The sequence below is a fragment of the Musca autumnalis genome, unplaced genomic scaffold, assembly GCF_047663935.1.
Source record: "Musca autumnalis isolate F117 unplaced genomic scaffold, ASM4766393v1 scaffold_1, whole genome shotgun sequence".
NCBI lineage: Eukaryota > Metazoa > Arthropoda > Insecta > Diptera > Muscidae > Musca > Musca autumnalis.
The window spans coordinates 140,793,540-140,814,174 of NW_027411644.1; the positions used below are offsets into that span (position 1 = coordinate 140,793,540).

General features: G+C 37.4%; 1 protein-coding gene across 5 annotated transcripts in view; it reads right to left on the bottom strand.

Moving 5' to 3' along the window:
• Nepl16 (Neprilysin-like 16) overlaps positions 1 to 20,635 on the bottom strand; it is a 760,847-nt gene that overhangs the window by 431,671 nt on the left and 308,541 nt on the right. For all 5 annotated transcript variants that reach the window (XM_073956191.1, XM_073956162.1, XM_073956170.1 and 2 more), the window contains exons 5-6: positions 11,161 to 11,244; positions 7,832 to 8,107 (exon numbers count right to left, since the gene is read on the bottom strand). In XM_073956191.1, the coding sequence (XP_073812292.1) occupies positions 7,832 to 8,107; positions 11,161 to 11,244 (360 nt within the window). The remainder of the gene's footprint in view (positions 1 to 7,831; positions 8,108 to 11,160; positions 11,245 to 20,635) is intronic.

Consider the following 20,635-nt stretch of genomic DNA (forward strand, 5'->3'; position numbering starts at 1 on the left):
AACATAATATTTATCCAATTTTCTAGCGGCTCTGTAGGTCGCAATAATAGTCCGATCAACGCGAAATTTTAAATAAGATAAGAGTATATGACAAAGAAGAAGCTTGCAATATGAGATAACGGTCAGATAATATTTAGAGAGTTAAATGGACTATACGTTTTGTGTGAAAATTCTGAACATTTTTAATACAGCTTATATCTTTATTCCTGGGAGAGACATTCCGGGCAAGTAAGTTATACTTGGAAGGCGATCTTTTGGCCTTTACACTGATGTCAATTTTGTTGATGTACGTGATCAGATAATAGAGTTACAGCCTAATATATCAGGCTTTTTGTTTGTAGTCTTATCATAAACACGCTAGAGGTCGCAATTTCAGCTCAATAGTCACGAAATTTTGCAGTAGGTAAGAGTTTAGGTTGAAGAAAATGCTTCATCCTCATCGAGATAATGGTTTTAGATCCCAAATATGTTTGGACGAAATTCGTTTCAGACAATTTGGAGTCGATTTAGCCCTGTCCGTTCATCTGTCTCTCTTACTGTCTAGCTGGCTGGTGCGCACGTTAACTCCCGAACGGATCTACCGATTCGAACCAAATTGTACACTTCGTAATATTTTGACCAAACTTAGTTTATTTCGAATATGGGCTATATCGGTTCACTTTCTCGGGCACCTCCCCCACAAAAGTTCAAAAAATTTGTCTGAAAAATTGTGTGAACTAGAACTGTCAAACTGAGTAATCGATTTGGTCCAAACTTTCCATATATTATTGCTCCTTCCAGATATAGATCGGGTAAGACTATATCGGTCCACACCTTCGAGTAACTCCCTCACAAAATTCGGAAAAGTGAAATTTAAGAGTCGTCTCGAAACGTTTTGAATTTTTTCTGCAGATTGTCCTTGCGGTCCCCTTTACGATGGTACAATTGCAATAACAATTTCATACTTCCTGAGATTATGAAAAGCTCTAAGAAACCCAACTAAAATGGCAAATCCGCAAGATAAATCTCAAGGGGATTTTGTGGTTGGTCCAGACTTTGCACATCCTATTATTTCATCCAGTCATGTCCTTCGAGTACCTCCCACACAAAATTTGGGAAAAGTGCAGTTTGAGGACCCATCTTGAATTTATATGAATTTTTTTGAAGAAGGTTTTTTTCAAGGTCCCTATTGCAGCGGTACATTTTTTCCGGAGTAATTACATACTTCCTGATATAATGGTCCAACATTTCCAAAAAAATAATTCTCAAACTTTTTCAAAAATCAGAAGTTAGCTTACTAAAATTGATTTGGTATAGCCTTACATTACCATACCTACAGATTCCACGTATTTTGAAGCAAACTCGTGATACAAAATCAATATATTTTTATACGGTATAATTATTGTGTTTGTTTCTTTTTTGGTCAGGTGCTGATGGTATATTACCGTTAGCGCAGCTGACTTATACTATCTTCCTTGGTGTGTAATTGAATATGGATAGACAGCGCAATCTTATGCAAATGCATATATGGATAGGATGGTCGTGGAGAAAATCTGATTAGACAAAAACTCGTTTTATCACAAAAAAAAAACTAATTAGGCCCAGAAATATTTGCATAAAATGAGCATATGCAAAAATATATACAATGATTTGTGGTCTAAAATCCCACCGAAATGGCTGAAATGTGGTATTACGCCTTCGTTAGGGGTATGAAACTTTACACCTGAAATTTGTCCGCATGGGTCCACGTCTTCATATAGCCCCCATAGAACGGTACCTCCCGATTCCCGATATTTTAAAGGTTGTGGCCTCAACATCACACTTAAATGGCTGACATTTTGTATAAAGTAAAAACTTTCCACCTGAAATTTGTCAGTATATGTCCACGTCTTCATATAGCCCCCATAGAACGGTACCTCCCGATTTTCGGTATTGTGAAATTTGTAACCTCAATATCCCACCCAAATGACTGAAATTTGGCATTTAGTCTTCGTTGGGGGTATAAAACTTTCCACCTGAAATTTCTCAAATATTCAGGTGAAGAACGGCATATCCATATGCTTCAACGATACCTTAGGTTAGGTTAGGTTATAGGATGCGCAGCTGCTGTATGGGCAGCCACTCCACCCGGAGACCTTGAGGTCCATTGTGTTCATCCTGGATATTGAAAAACAGGTTGAAGATATTCTGGTGTGATGCAGATACGTATGTGTGACTGTGGTTGTGTATAGATGAAGATTGTAGGTGATGTGGTGGTGGATGTAGGTTCTGGGGGTTGTGAGCTGGTGTGTATGACTGTTCGGCATCTTAGTTAGTGGTGGTGATTGTTGATGGATTGATGGTTATGGATGTGATTTAAATGTGCATTTGGATTTAGAAATTTTAGATGTGCATATATTAGAGATTTGTAGATGTAGACTATGAGTGTGTAGATGAGTCCATAGGTGTGGTGATGTGGTGTGAAGGTGTTGCCTGTGGATGAGAAGCAATTAGCGGTACGTCTGTAAAGGTAAGAAGAGGTTGTTGAGACTATAGTTGTGGTGATGTTGTTGATTAGATATGAAAATATGTAGTGAATATTGTTGGTATTGAGGTGGTGAAATTGGGTGAGATGTAGCTGGGATGCGTTAGACAATGCTACTGTGTAGAGGTGGTGTTTGTCGCATTCCCAGTACGTTGGAGCCATTTCAGGCCTTTAGCAAGGTGAAGTAGATCGGACGGCTCTGCTTGGCTAAATGCTGTTAGTGATTGGATGGTATGTACCCCCATGGTACACAGTCTTCTGGAAATGAGCATAGGACAGCGGCATAAAAGGTGCTCAATCGTCTCTATTTCTTCCTCATCCTCGCAAAGCCTACAGTAGTCGGCCAAGTCTTCTTCCCATTTACTAGTCATGGATCTTGTTCTGCAGTGACCCGTGATGATCCCCACTGCTAGTTTCAGGTCTGGTTTCCTCATTGATAGCAGCGAGCCGGTCCTTGTCTTCGACGGGACTGGCCAGATTGTCCTTGATGTGCTGCAGCTGGGCAAGTTTTGCCAGTGTTGGCAGAATTTTTCTCGACCTTTTTGTATTATCTCTCTCCTGAAGTGGCACAATGGTGGCTTGATGGAGTTGTCGATTTCAATATTTTGTGACTCCGATCCGCAGCGTGCCAGTTCGTCGGCTGCCTCGTTTCCCTCGATGTTGCAATGCCCTGGGACCCAACACAAGGTGACGATTGATTTTAGTGGCTCCAAAGCGTGTTTGCAATCCAGAACTGCCGCGGACTTGATATAAAGGGACCTGAGAGATTTTAGGGCCGCTTGACTATCAACAAAGATAGTCACCGGTCCAGATATATCCCCTCTCATGTTGTTAATCAGTTCCGCGGCCTTCCTGATCGCAAAGATTTCAGCTTGGAAGACACTGCAATATTCGTTCATCTTGTATGAAATACGTAGATCCAGGGAATTGCTATAGACACCTGCTCCTGTGCCTGTTTCCATCTTAGAGCCGTCGGTATAAATCTCTATACCGTCTAGAGGTACTAAGTGTCCAATCATCCCTATGGCGTATATGCTCCTTCGGTGCCTCGAACGACATTTGTGGTGACATATAGTCACTAATATTCCCCGAGGCCGTTGGTAGTCCGAATCTACGTAGGATTGCAGTTCGTCCGTGTTCGGAACTGCGCCATGAACCTAGCTCCTTCAGCCGAAGGGCACTCATTGCTGCCGATACCTTAGTTACCGTATGATGAGCAGTGGAGGGAGAAAAGAACTAATGAAATAACAACACAAGCAGTATCAAATTAAATATAATAATATCCTGGAAGTTTTTTGTGACTCTTTTGAAACAATTATAAAGATTACCTTTTGTAATCGGTGGTAGTGGCAACAGAGGCCTCTTAGTAATAACGCGTAGACTTTATTTCAAGTGCCTAATGACAAGTGAACACAGAGGATCCCATGTCATAAACTAATACAATTAGTTGAGGGACAAGATATCAAAAGTATCTAACTTATACTATTCGTAACGCAATCCATGTATTTTTCCATATTCATTGACCAATTTTTCGCGTCAGCCATTTTTCGGAACGGAACTCTCAGAAAAATTTGAAAATAGATCCGGTGTTTTATCTATATATATAAAATTGAAATTTGTTTGTACGTTTGTTTGTTTGTTTGTTTGTTTGTGCCTTATAGACTCGAAAACCGCTGAACAGATCTTACTGAAATGTTTAGGGTACATTGCTACATGGCCTGGAATGAAAATAGGCTATATCATTTTTTGAAATTTCGCGTTGATCTGGAGATATAGCATCAAAACCGGAGGTACCTCCAAAAAATTTAGATTTTGTATGCAAATATCTTTAGAACTATTACAGAAAAAATCTCCAAATTTTGTATGTGTGACGGACTTTGATGTAGAAATAAATTTACCAAATTATATACAAATCGGTTCAGATTTGGATGTAGCTCCCACATACATATATTTTCGACCGATTTCCTTATTTTATGTACCAAACATGCTATTTATGTCCAATTTCAATGAAATTTGGAATGTGTGACGGAACTTGGTCTGGAATTAAACGTGCCAAATTATATCAAAATCGGTTCAGATTTGGATATAGCTCCCATACACATATATTTTCGGCCGACTTCCTTATTTTATGCACCAAACACGCTATATATGTCCAATTTCGCTGAAATTTTGAATGTATGACGGAATTTGTTTTAGAAATAAATGTGCAAAAATATATCGAGATTGGTTCAGATTTGGATATAGCTCCCATACACATATATTTTCGGCCGACTTCCTTATTTTATGCACCATACACGCTATATATGTCCAATTTCGCTGAAATTTTGAATGTATGACGGAATTTGTTTTAGAAATAAATGTGCAAAAATATATCGAGATTGGTTCAGATTTGGATATACATAGCTCCCATACACATATATTTTCGGCCGACTTCCTTATTTTATGCACCAAACACGCTATATATGTCCAATTTCGCTGAAATTTTGAATGTGTAACGGAATTTGGTCTAGACATAAATGTGTCGAATTATATCGAAATCGGTTCAGATTTAGATATAGCTCCCATATATATTTTCGGCCGATTTTCCGCATTTGATGCACCAAACACGCTATATACGTCCGATTTCGCTGAAATTTGGAATGTGTAACGGAATTTGGTCTAGGCATAAATGTGCCGAATTATATCGAAAACGGTTCAGATTTGGATATAGCTCCAATATATATTTTCGGCCGATTTTCCACACTTTATGCACCAAACACGCTGTATATGTTCAATTTCGCTGAAATTTGGAGGGTCTGACGGAATTTGTTCCAGAAATAAATGTGCTAACTTATATAGAGATCGGTTCAGATTTGAATATAGCTCCTATATATATTTTCGGCCGATTTCCTGTATTTTATGAACCAAACTCGCTATTTATGTCCAATTTCGGTGAAATTTGGAATGCGTAACGGGATTTGGTCTAGACATAAATGTGCCAAATCATATCGAAATCGGTTCAGATTTGGATATTGCTCCTATATATATTTTAGGCCGATTTTCTGTATTTGATGCTCTAAACACGCTATATGTGTCCAATGTCGCTGAAATTTGGGATGTCTGATGGAATTTGTTCCAAATATAAATGTGCAAAATTATATCGAGACCGGTTCAGATTTGGACACACTACATATGTCCAAAGCGTGACGCAATTCGTTCTAGAAATATATGGGACAAATTATACCGAAATCGGTTCACATTAGAATATAGCTACCATATATATTTTCGGCTGATTTTCTGTATTTTATGCACAAAATGTGAATGTGAGACGGGATTTGGTCTAAAAATAAATATGACAAATAATATCGAGAGCGGTTCATATAGGAATATAGCTACCCATACATATTTTCGGTCGATTTCATGTTTTGGTTACGTATGTTAAATTTCAATGAAATTTTGAAGACTTAGCAGTCAGTAAAAGTCATAATTATTTACAGAAGTACTTATAGTCGGGAAGGAATTGACCAAGGCTACAGCTGTTAAGTATCATGTCTTTGAGAGACTTCTTAAGATTTATGTTTTATTATGATATATCTAAATCATTAGGAATACATATAGGCGGAAAGGCTTTCGGAGGAGTGATACCTCCTGAAACATACAAAAATACCATAGTAGCTCCATAACAACCATGAATAGATACATAACGCCTTCATATCTCCTATATTTATTTGTTAAAATATTAAAAACGTTAAAATAATTCTGGCATTCCATTATATTTTATCGTAGTCGGGGCAGCAAAGCGTACCGGGTTCAGCTAGTTTTATATAGTTATGGGAAGTTGGAAAATCACGGAAACATTGATCCTCCTTCGTATTTTAAAAATTTCACGTGAAATCCCGGAATCTCTTTAACTGGGAATGTTAAAAAAAAAAAACAGGAAAAACCAAACCCCTACTGACAATGGAAGATCGCCAAGTGACGTACCATGAGATTGAGACATCCATGGATATTTCTACCACAGCTTCTTCCAATTCGCTATTGCATGAACAGCTGGCCGCAAAAAATATATCGTTGCATCCTGTGGCGATCGGTGCAAGAAATTTCGAAAAAAATACGATGGCGATGCTTCAGAAGGCTTTTTTAAAAAGGTCTCGGGTGACGAATAATGGATCTATTCGTATAAGCCCGAAACAGAAAAGCAATCAACAGAACATGTTGTTGAAACGTTCAAAAACCACGTTTTGAAGGTGTTTCAATAGGAGTGGAAAGGACTTCAACAATTGGTTTGAGCGCATGCAAAAGTGTCTAAATCACGCCGGATAATACTTTAGAAAACAATAAAAACTATTTTTGATGACCAATATTCGGGTTTTCAGAAACATATATAGTAGCCCTCGTACCCATTGATGAAAAGTTACAGGTCAAAACCGAGACAATATTTTGTTTAATTTCTGCCTAGGGTTATCTGATTTCATTGGATTATCTTTGTATTCTCATGTATTTATAAAACAAATAAAAAATAGAGGACAAATAGAGTACGTTAAAAATAGAGTACGGTCACCTAAAATAGATTGCTGTGCTCTATAATAGAGTCACCGGTCACCGTACCCATCGGTACTAACCACCATCACGAATAAGACCTCCTGATTGTGCGAGCAGTTTTAAGAAAGGATAGAAAGGGTCAAAAAGTGGATTTGAAGGATTTGAATTACACACAATGGCTTCAACAAATATATGGCTACCTAAATGAGAAAACAACGTCATCATCCTTTGACCTGTTCTACATACGGGGCTAATTATACTCTGTAGAAAATTAACATCGAAGAAAAAACTGCCCAACCATCACCTATCAATAGTGCAACAAAATACCTTTTCACATCTTGATCTTTGACCGATTTTTCGCGTCAGCCAAGACGCAGATATTTAGAGGAGAAAGAGGTAAATCACTCCAGACCCCACTCGTACCGCTTAATCAGCATTTACAATATATCGGAAAACAGCGATATAATACTGAACCTGTATTTTGGACTTTCAACCTGTAAACGAGTCGCACTGTCAACAGAATGCACCTGGGGGTAGTTGAGTTCGGGAGTAGAACGCATTTATCTTTCGTATGTTGGTGGCGTTGTTTTTTATTTTAACAAGGACGAGAGTCCTTAACTTACGTGCATATATTTTCTAATTGCAACAAAAATAATGTTTAAATATATTTTCTTCATAAGAGAATACAACCACGTAACAGGTTTAAAAAGAAATTTCGTTTCTTAATCTATGTACCAAATATCAATAATGTGCTCTAAATCCTGAAATTGTTAAAGAGATCACAAAATTAATAATTACGATACTTACACGTTTTATAACATCTTTAATGTCTTTAGTAGAATATTGTGCTATGAATAGAGCCGATGACATATCAGGTAAAGCCCACATGGTGGCTTGCGTACAAATAATGGGGCTCGATTGATCCTGTGGCAATATTCCCAACACAAATAATGCAACGATCGAATTATGTGCAACGCGTGTTGAATATTTTGTTAGAAGACCATTAATCGCATTGAGATATTCAGAACTTCTGACAACGATTGGACCACTCCAGTTATTCGGTATCAATAACGCCCAGTTGACCTGGAAAATATAATATATATAAAAACATAATATACCATAAATGCCGGGAGACGTAACCCACAAAACTAAAACTTTACAGGATAAGCAAACAAACATTATAAAGTGAAAATGGTTTTATAAAATATCGAAAATTTTTAGTATCGCGTTTTAAAACAGAGAAGAAATATATTTTTGGAAAAATTTTTTTTTTCGGAATTTCAGAAGCTTGTGGTTTACGTCTTTTGGTATTGTATTTTTCTAAAATGCCAAAAGACGTAACCAACAATTTATTGAGTATACATGTAAAAAACTAGTATAAATGAAAAATTATAATCAAATTAGAACTGACTTATTGGCCTACGCGGTTAAACGAACTTTAAACTAGCAATCTGGAGGTGTTGGGTTCAATCCCCAGTCTTAACGGTGATATTTCAATGGACCACAATAAGGTGAACTCTCCATTCCACGACATTTAAAACATCAGATCCAGAAAATTATATTTATTGTGGTATTTAAGTAAATTTATCGACAAAATATAGTTAATAGTACGGTTACATTAGAATTTTTTTGCCGCATTAACCCACTTTATGAGGATTTATTTGACGTTTGCTCTTTGGAATTAATATTTGAAACCCAAACCCACTGGGTTAATCCGGTTAAATGCAACCAGGGTATAATATAAATTAAGTGATGTGTAGCAATTTAAATCTAACTTTTACTTCTCATATGGAATGTTTCCATAAATGTAATGACAATCACTTGGAATTAAGTGTTTTAAGTCTAGCAAGTGCTAAAATTTATTTTCTGAAACGTTTAGCCTCTGTGCGTACATCTAAGGAGGACCCACTGCCCCAAAATCCGGAAATTGTTTGTGGTAGAGTCTGGTAGTTTTCTTTTATATAAATTTTAAAATAGATTATACCGCTAAGATCAAAAGCCAATGTTTGCAGTTTATTGGATCTCCTGTCTATTTGCACCTATTTGAATATCATTAAAATCAGTTGAATTTACCCAATCTCAAGCCATTATATATGTTATACCACGGGTTGAAAAGAATATTTTTCCTCAAACTTACACCATAATCGTAGTTGTCTTTAAAAAAAAACATATTTGGTTTGACCGACGAGAATTTTGAGCATATACACGTTTACGGGTCAACGTCTCATAAGACTTGTCACGTACATAAGTTTTTGTTGCCATTTGTCTTCAAAATAACCACTTACTTTTGTACGTTTACTTTATATTAATTTCATGTTTTTTGTTATTCTTGGGAAGTTTATTTAAATCAGGGCATAGGTCGGTCTTCAGACATCATCTTCAATTAGACACTTCATTCAGTTTTTTATTAAAACTTTGGACATTTGACCAAACCTGGGTTTTGGCTATGACATACGTATAAGGGGAAATATAAAAATTTCCACAAATCTGAATTTTGGTGCAAAAAGTTATTCGGGTTACAAAAACCGCCTATAGCAAAAGTTGTAGATTTAAAAATTGGCAACAAGAATGGTCTTTATAATTTTTAAAACGGAATCACCATTCATGAGATATCGTCATCTGAGAGTCAAATTAAACATATGGAGAAATAAGCCGCATAAGAGGCGAACCGTTTAAAACAACCACGCAATGTGATAGGTATTTCTAAAAGCTTTCAAACGACACCGACTTTGTAGTAATAGGTTCAGTAGAGCCGGGTCTAATCCGGTTTTTGAATCTGGACTTTCGGGTCAAATAAACGGATCCGCCCCAAAGGAACTTATACATTTCCGTAATCAGCTCAATATGCCCTCCCTCTGGCATTACAATTGCTGCAAAAATCAAAAACTAAATTGTTTCTACTGCTGTTTAATTTTCAAATAATGTATGCTGTTACGTCTTTTGGCATTTCTTGAATAGGATCTCTATTTTTAAACGTATAAGTTTGAAATTTTGCCAGAGCATGTATTTTAGCTTTATGTATCATTTTCCATCAAAGAAACGAATTTCGATTTATGGTGACGATATGTTGTTTGAATAGCTCTTGATAATTTAAGTTGAAAATATTTCTTACAAAAATTGTTAGTGAAGTACATTTTCAGTACAGAAAGTTCAAAACATTGTAAACTTGCATTTAATTCTTCAAAAATATAAAAAACATATTGTTGTCTTATTAGGACGAAGGTCATTATTTATGAAAGTTTTTACTTAATTCAATTAAAAAATATTCATAACAAAGAAGTTAATAACACTGTGCTACAGTGAAAATTTGCAGGGGTTCTAATGCATAAATTTGGTATTGTGGGATTCCATGGAAGACGAAAATACCTTTGGTTTCTTTGGGTCACTTTGTTTTTTGATTTTATATCGGTAAATGTAGTGAAAAACGGGGTTTCTTGGATTTTCAACTTAAAACGGACATAACTTCTTTTTTCCACAATGGAAATTTACAGCTTATTTTCTATTTAAAAGGTGAAAATCATGTCTTTGGAACAAGCCATAATTTTTAAAAATCGGGTTACAAATGGTTTGGTTATAGTGGTTTAAGTGTGACAAAAACGCATTAAAAAACAGGAAAATGCTTTTTCTCGTTCTCTAGGCAGCGTAGAAGACACCAAACTGCGTACTTATTTACTTTTATCAAAAAATTTAGTTAGCTTTACAAAATGGGGAAAACCAATGAAATCGGTTGAAAACTGCGTGAGTTATGGCATTTTTTGTGTTTTAACCTTTTGGGTTTTCCTTTATTAAAGATAGTACCTTGGTGCGTATGATTGTAGTTTGAATTTATCTAGTTAACAATTACGCACAAGGTACCAATCTTTTATAAAGGAAAAACCAAAAAGTTAAAACACTAAAGATGGCATAACTCACGCATTTTTCAACCGATTTCATTGGGTTTCCCCATTTTGTAAAGCTTACCCAAAGAAACCAACGGTATTTTCGTCTTCCATGGACTCCCACAATACCGAATTTATGCATCAGAATCCCTGGAAAAAAATTTTGTCCACTTTTGTAGCACAGTGTAATTTTTAAAAAGTAATAATATAATGTAAAATTGCTGAGTTAAAAATGGACTTAAAAATAGTTTTACTTACAAAAGGATACATTTCCACCATAGATGACACATTGTAAATAACAGTACTTTCCCAAAATCCGCCTTTCGAATGTTCAACTCTTATCTGGAAAATGAGAAATAGTAATATTTCTTGTAATTGGAAAATGTGTAGTGTTCAGTTATTTAACAACATAAATCTCAATTTGAATTGATACCCCTTTCTTGTTGAATTGATTTGCCGTTTGAGTGATTTAATTCAATTAAAATTTTTTATGAAATAAAAAATGTATATGAACTTAGGGTTAATTTTTATTTTATACATTTGAAATAAAAATTTCATTTATATAAAAATCACTTAAATTTTAAAAACGGACATAACTCCTATTGGGACTTACATATGTCCGCTAGGGCGGTCGTAGCTCCCAAAAAATTTGGGAGTTATGTCCGTTGGGAGTTATGTCACGGCACCGATAATTCGCGATCAGGAAGATCATCGGAATCCCGGAAGAGCACGCCTAAACATCTTCAGCGTATTACCAACCTATAGTAAGTGTTTATTCAAAGCGAATTCTTCATTGTTTTTTGTTTCTTTCATTTGTTACCTTTGAGTTTTTACCCTTTTGTTTTTTTCTTTTCTGACTTGTTATGATTTTTAATTATTCCTTATGTTGTGGTGGTTAGTATACAGGTTCTTCTTTCACTTTTTTAATTTCACTTGGCAAAACTTGGACATGTGTTGGGTTTATCAATTCTCATAATATTTTACTCGACATTTATATCAGTGTTACGTAAAAAGTGTATATTATAATTCTCATATACAACGAAATCAAAAATAACAGTAACAATCGCGTTATCAGAATTCGGAAGAATAATATATTATTCGCCTGTACTAACAACAGCAAAACATAATACAAATTGGCAGAAAGATCGCCGAACAGCATAGCAGAAGATTCTTCGTTGCATTTGATTATAGAGATTAATTTTTGAGAATGTCAAATTACTCGCATGGATGATAATTATATAAAAATTCGGTAAAAGATCGCTGGAAGGAATAACAGAAGAATAATCTGATTAAAACATATTCCGACAATCTCCCAAATGTTTTGTACCGGACTGGCAGGCAAGTATGACTCTAATTTGTTGTACCCAAATGGCAATGGTGTCAGTGGATTTTATTCCGGCTTCACCCTTTGGTAGAGGGGCATACTTGGCCAGGTACAAAATAAAATGCGATATGACACGTCAGCTCATTCATAGAAGCAAAAGCTTAATTAATACGTTCAATTGTTGTTGTTGTAGTTGCTGTGGTACCCGTAGATGGAGATGGATACCCATGTGCCCTCCCATGGGTTCTATGTGAACCCCCATATGGGCCTCTCGATTATGAGGACCCCCAAAAATTGACCCTCGACTACCTTAGTACTTTTACCTTACCTGCATTTATCTCCACCACATCTTAGTCAAAATCTAAAATTCAGATTTCATCAATTTATTACTAATTGTGGTATGCATAACAATTATTCAACACTTATGACCTACTTGTGTTCAAATTAAATCTAAATAATTATAAAGGTCATGTGTAATTATGATCAGGATGACTTAAATTCAAACAAATTCAGAAAATTTCAAGAAAAGATTTGTTTTCTTGATAAACCCATTCATTAGTGCCACTGTGCACGGTATAAGAATAAATATTGTAGCCTAAAACCTATTCGAGCTCGGATAGTCTATGGGTATGTCCACAGGACATAGTGTTTTGAATAAGAATAAAAAGATAATAAATGGGGGTATCAAAAACAATAAGAATTTTGATTTAAGTATGGTCGAAATATGTATGGATAATCTTAAATGATGTCTTAATATTTAATCACGTACTATATGTACGTATGTATATGGTATGCATATGGTTTAAAAAGAATGACTATAGTTGGATATAATTCAATATGCAAAATAGATTGTACACATGTATTCCCTCTATGTGAGTGTATGTTCAAATACACCTATTATGTAGGTGTGCATTCATATATAAGTATGTATGTGTGCGGGTGTAATTGTGTGTACTCACACACATTTGTAAAATAAATGATTAGTCCACGTGACCTCACAGAAATATATAAGGGTGGAATAATTTTGGCGGGGCCCCTATCTCAGGTACCTTTTCCTCAAAGTATGTGTTCATATATAGAACTATAAGACAATCCACTCGTACATATAGAATACATGTATATATATATATATACTTATAGTCTATGTATAATCCGAAATATTAAAAATATGGTTGGTCTGTCCATAAAGCTTGACTATTTCAACAATATATATCAATAATGGTAAAAAAACAGTACTTAATTTAGAAGCACTAGGTGAAAAATGTTTGGTAACATACACCATATATCGGGCTTCTTGCCCACGAAACACTTATGGATTAAGTGCCCCGTGAGACATATGCCCCGAGTTTCACATCAGTGAGTAGATAATAACTCACTTTTCACCTTGACTTGACCTTACTGAGGTCGCACTGTACTGAGTCCGTATTGAAGTCACTTGTTTCCTCTGCCTTTTGGTGGTTACTGGCTGGCTGTTTGTTGTAGTGGTATGCTGCTAAAGATGACTTCAGTGATGAGACGATTGGGTATTGGGTGGGTTATCTATCGGCTAGTATATTTGTCTTTGCTGGTGGTGAATAATCTTCTGGTTCTGGGATGGTATATAAACACGCTTAGATTGCCTTGCATCCCATAAAAAACAAGGCTTCAAATTCTGCCATGAGCTGGTGGTGATGCAGTTTCTACTGGGCGTGTAGAAATATATTTGTCCCTTGTTCCGTGTAGATGTGTGTGATGGATGACAAATTCATTAACTGATGATAAATTGCGTCATACAATTTTATAGTGGATTACTCCATACGTGCAAAAAGTTGGCTTGTCAAAGTTTTAATCCAGAGGACAACACAGGTGGCAGTGGTTGTAACCTCGATCAAATATTCATGCTGATTTGTGCCTTGAAAACACATGACACCTATGTGGTGTGATACCGGGCTTGGTGGTGGTTGCCCTTCGTGGAAGTTTCATAAAATTTATCGCATTGGTTTATACACAAACTGATAATTTGATACACACGATGGCAAATGTGGGGGGTGTCCAAATGTAAACAATGAGATTCGCACTGCAAATTCAACAGCAAATGGAAGGACGGTGATCTTGAATATGTGGTTAGGCTGTACTGATGTTATATCACACCAGCAAACGTGTTCGCCACACGGTTTTGTTCCCTCCAAATGCAAGACTGAAAACGGCAAAAATTAACATCACTTTCTTTTATTTTTCGTTTTGCCCGTATTTGCTTTCTTACCCTTTTATATTTCGCTGTTTACCAGTACTGTGTGTGGTGACACTAAAAAAACTTTCTTAAACTGCATGTAATTAATTTTGATGCAAAGTCAATTTGCAATGCGCAAATTGTTCAACTTCCACGACTTGTTGCTTTCGGCACGAGATTTTTGCATTAAAGACCGGTAAAGTTGGCTGCAGTCGATGTGCAGTCGGCTGTCCTTATTCGTGGAAATTGGGAAAAGAGATGGAACGATGATATCGATAGTTTTTAATACTATCGGCGACGGCGTATAACTACCACGTTTCTTACGTCGCGGTTTATGTCGTCGGGCTTAGGGTAGGTTTACATAACAAACCCGAACAGGTTTGCGTAGGCCTGCAGGAGCAAACTGATTCGGGAAGTAAACCTTTACTTGGGAACGTGGGGAAGAACCGCGACCCTGATATCACAAACAGTAAAAAAAAAACATAAAAGGAAAGGTCCAAAGCCGGGCATCTATTTCGTCGGTACCATATGTTGTAAATCCTTCGAATGATAGACCCCTATATTTCTACCCTGAAGGTCTTCGATTTCATAGAGTGAGGTCCCTACCTTTTTGACAACTCGACATTTGACAAACTTCGGACACAGTTTCGAGTTAAGATGGCGCGAAGCGTCACTTGAAACAAAGTTACGTCTTAATATTTCCTGTCCCGGTTTATAGCTTATGTCGCGTGCTCGTATGTTGTACCGAATCGCCGTTTTCTCATAACAATCGTGCATTTTCTTTTTAATCGTGTCTCGTACTAAACTCAAAACATCCTGTTTCGGAACAACTTCGACTGTACCGTCTTCCAAAACACCAAGTTTTCCCGCTAATTCGTATTCACTCGCATGCGTGATCATATGAGTGCCAAACAATGAAAAATATTGCGAACAGCCAAGTGTAGTGTGTCGCGTGGACCTTAAAGAACATTCAATAGCGTATAAATATTTATCCCAATCTTTTGGTCTTCCGAAATATACGATCGAATCGCCGCGATAATGCTCCGATTGACCCTCTCGGAAGCATTCGCTTGAGGCGAGTAAACCGCGCTTCTGATTTGTTTACAACCGTATCTCTGCAAGAAAGAAGTGAAATCATGAGAAACAAATTGTTTCCCATTGTCCGAATGGACTAACTGAGGCACGCCAAATTTGTGAAAGACTTCTGATTCTAAAAATTTTACAATACTTTTTGAGATGGCTTTCGCGAGTGGTTTTAAAAGAACATATTTTGTCATGTGGTCAAGAACAATCAGTATAAAGGCGTTACCTAATTTCGATCGCGGAAACGGGCCTATAAAATCAATGAAGATCTTTTGCCAAGGTCTATCAGTGACTGTCTCATTACCCATTTTTCCTCTTAATATTTTATTCGGAGCTTTAGTCTCCTTACAAACGATACAATGATTGATGAAATTTTGAACTTGTTTTGCCATTTTAGGCCAAAAGAAATATTGCCGAAGCGTCGCGATTTCCAATACCACAATGACATTTACTTGAAGTGTGTGCGTTTTCAATAACTGTTTCGGTTAACCCGGTTGGAACCCAAAGTTTCCAGATAAAATTTTGGTGGACCGGTTGTCCATCCGACGGAAGTGTCTTTTTATATACAAAGTGATCAGAAACTTTCAAGTCCGGAAGACTATCCTGGTTTTCGAGAACCAAAGAAAGCTGTGAATATTCTTCACTTTTAAATTCTGGGGAATCCAAATCAATCAAAGGCTTATCATCCAAAAACATATTTACTTCATCCATATGTAACCGGGATAAAGTGTCCGCGACAACATTTTGTGACCCTTTTCGGTGCTGGATGTCGAAGTTAAATGCCTGGAGTTTCAGACTCCATCTTGCCAACCGACCGCTGAGATCCTTCTGTCCCATCAACCATTTCAGAGCGCTGTGATCCGTCACGACAGTGAATGGCATCATCTCGATAAAAGGCCGAAACTTTTTTATCGCACTAATGACTGCCAAACACTCCCGCTCCGTCACACTATAATTCTGCTCAGCCTTCGAGAGCTGCACAGAATGAAAGGCGATGGGACGTTCCAGACCCGCAGCGTCCAGCTGGAACAAGACCGCACCGATGCCCAGATTAGAGGCGTCACACTGGACATAAAATCGCTTATCGAATACCGGATGGTGTAAAACAGGACTAGTCGTTAAAGCAACTTTAACTTTTTCGAAAGCCTCGATTGCTTTTTCATCAAAGCAAAACGGTTTGCCCTTTTTTAAGGTGCTTGTCATTGGCGCTGTGATCTCTGCATAGTCGTTAATAAAACGTCTGAACCATGAGGCCATGCCAAGAAATCGACGAACATCCCGAGTGTTCTTTGGAATCGGCAAATCAGAAATGGAATTAATTTTTGAAGGATCCGGCTTCAACTTACCCTCGCCCACGATGTAGCCCAAATACTTCAGTTCGCGACGACAAAATTTCGATTTATTCAAATTGATGGTCAGGTTTGCCCTAGACAACGATTCGCCTACCTTGCGAAGGAGTTCGACGTGAGACTCAAAGTCCGGTGAGACCACTAATAAGTCGTCAAGGTATACGAAAACTTTGTTCTTCAGGTCCGGTGAGATCACTTTATCCATTAACCGGCATAACCGTTGGGCAGCATTACACAACCCAAACGGCACTGTGAACGCAGTTTTCGGACGGCTCTCAGTCGCTAGGGGCACCTGCCAAAATGCATCTTTTAAATCGATGCTCGAAATAAAATATGTCTCTTGCAATCGCCCTAATAAAGCATCAATAAATGGCAAAGGGTAAGCGTCTTTAACCGTAACCTCATTAAGCTTACGCGCGTCTAAGCATAGCCTGTTTTTCTCGCCTCTGCGAACTAATGTGACCGGTGAGTTCCAGGGGCTGGTGCTAGGTTCGATTACGCCTAAACTCAACATCCTATCCAGCTCTTGGTATATTAATGACTCCACGGCAGGAGACACCGGATAGTGGCGCTGTTTCACAGGTGCCGCATTGCCCGTGTCCATTATATGCTCCCCAACACTCGTCTTTCCAAGACCATACTTTCCGAAATCCCGAAAACTTGTTTTGGCTTTCTCAAGCGCTTCATTTTGGTCTAAAGACAAAGTATGCATGTCGGGATCAACAACATTTGGACTTAAATCGAGACTACTGATTAATTTGGGAGCAATGCGGAATAATTTCCAAAAATCGACACCGCAATACATTGCGTTTTCCAACCCTGGAATCAAATAAACGTCCATGGTTTTCGTTTCGCCATTAAAGGAAATATCAACTCTAACTTTACCGGTAGAATGAACACGTTGGCCACTAGCAGTGCAAACACTGCATTTGAAAACGGGAATAACGTTCAACTTTAATTCATCAACGAGAGAAAAACAGTCTTTGCCTAAACACGTAACGGTTGCGCCGCTGTCAAACAATGCTAAAACAGGTATGCCGTTTACCAAAACTTCTCGGAATGGTCGAGGATCATTCTTAAAATCAGAAATATGAGCAGAAGAAATAGATAATCGTCTTAAGCGTCGAAGTCGGTATCGTTCCCGAGCCTTTAAAATTCTTCTGGATACAACAGGTTTAACTGAAATCTCAGAATTGAAAATTCTGTTACGGACCTTCAAGTAATTCGCCATGCGGACATGGAATGGTTGTGTCAAATCTGGTTTGGATCTAGCAGGGTATGTGGAATGGCTGGTTAATAATGACTGGTCAAGATAATTTGGTTCTGTGTAAGATTTTTCATCTTCTGTCTGTAGTCAATCTACAGTTTGGGTGGAGCGTGATTCTCCTTTCGAAGTAACAGATGGTCGAGCTTGCTTGCATTTGGAACACTGAGGCGCAGTAACCCCTGGTGAACCACATTTAAAACAGAAAAGTGATCGTTGGGAACTGGAACACTGTTTAAAAACATGCCCACTTTCACCACAGTTCCAACATCGAGACACATCACTTTTAGTAGGAATAGAAGACTTAGGCCTGAATTTCAACTCATCAACTTCCTCAACTAATTCATCAACATCGTGATTAAACAATTCATTAACAGCTCGAGGAGCATTCGGTCGAAACCTACTAGAGGATTTCCTTTCCAGAAACTCCTCAGCCTTCTTACACTCAATGCGAAGTTTTTCGACTGAGTAAGCATCACTGCTAAATATTAAATGAGCTATTCTGGGCTTTAAACCCGCCTTGATGATGTCGATTACCTCATAGTCTTTTAATTGTTCTCTCAACTGTGTCCTCAAATTACTAATCGCATCGATATATTGCGTTACGGATTCATCACGCCCTTGTTTGCGATCCATCATCTGCCTAAGCACTTCTATATTGGATTGGTATCGTTGAAATTCGCGAATAATATCAAGTTTCAAATGGTTCAAATTCATGTTCGGATATAACTTAATCCTATCCCAGTACCATTGATTCGCTCTCCCTTCCAATAATTGATGAAAATCTGCCAAAAGCTCTGAATCAAGACAACCATAGCTTCTCTGTAACCTCTCTACTCTAAAAATGAAGTCTTCGACCAGCGGAGTCTTCGGTGTGCCGTCGAACTTTATACCCCATTTGCTAACATACGGGTACTTCGGCTTGGCAAAATATTCCTGAGGCGGCAATTCATTGGGTGGCGGATCTACTACAACTTGTCTACGATTCCGTCTTGGTGGCTCTTGCAAAGAAGGCAAATCATGAGGCCAGGCTATTTGCTGTGAAGGTGGTACTGAATTATCAGCATTGATTGAAGTTTGCGACATCGCGTCTTCAGCTGCTTTAGCTACTGCTGTGCGCATCTCGCTTCGCATTAAATTTAGAAAAGTGGCCTGCATATCAAGAGATTCTGAACCAGCTTCATCCCTAACACCTGTGCTGCTTAACCTCCCGGGTTGTTCACTATTACCCCCTTGAACTGTTATCGGGCTGTAAGACGGCCTGGTAATGGTGCTGTCATCACCTGTGGCACCAGCAGATATAGGATCAGTTTGCTCATCTATAACTTCTGGCCTTGAAGCTCCATTTGCGCCTATCGGATTGTCAGGAGTAAGCCCACCGCTTGCTGCTAAATCTTCAGCGGCTTTACTAGCGGAACGAGTCATGACACCGGGTGGCTTGAATTGGCTAGCAGTTGCCGGATCCATAACCGAATTCAAGAAATACTCAATCGAAATCAAAAACCACAAAATGTCTGAAAGAATATCCTACTCGGATCAGAAATCCCCAATAAATGTCCAGAAATATTTATAAAAGAACAACAGAATTGATCATTTATTAGCAAACAGGTTATGGTATATCTAATCAGTTGGTAAGTATACTCAGAAATGATAGACTTCAAACAAAAACCCAAATGAAGACAAAGGCAAGTAATCGATAGGATCGAAACAATTATCACATTAATTGGTTCTCAAAAATGAATATCCTTTTAAAATATAAAATCGCAATGTCTTATCTATTATATCTGTGAGTCGTAACTCCTAAGAACCGAAAATAATTTGAAACCCAAAGGTTTGCGAAACAAAGGTAAACCATCAAAAATATTTTCCTACAGGCGGTAATAGCATCTGCTAATACAACTATTTATCGTAAACACGAATACAAAATCGTCTTCCTTAAATCTTCAAATAATCATTTTCCTAAACAGGCTACTCGAAAATGTTTGTATATTAGACCAGAATATCAGGTTATACTCGCAAAATCAAAACTCAAAAATATCTATCCTCAACTGAGGTTTAAATTTAGTCACACTCCAATAAACTTTCGTATTTCCAAAAAAAAAGAAAAATCAGGAACAAAAATCAAAACTTAAAGTTTCATGTGGTGGTAGGCATAGGTAAAAGGTTTTAGGTCAGTCGAGGAAAAAACAACAACATCGAACAACTTGATCGGTTTCAACCGCCTAAAATTCCAAAAAAAAAACTTTCCTATAGTCATATCCCATAATTTAGACATTAGTAATGTCGCAAATTACATTTAGGTCATAAATTTACCCAAAATGAATGACTTTACACCTCTAGTGTCTAAAATAAAAATCTGAACTTGAATATTTGGTTGCAACAACGACGATAGATATAATCGTCCAGGACTAACTAAATATCTCTCTAAGCGATGGAATTCTAGAGAAACTATGTATTGGAGTAAGATATGCATGTGACATTTGATTGTTGTATTCTAAAAACAA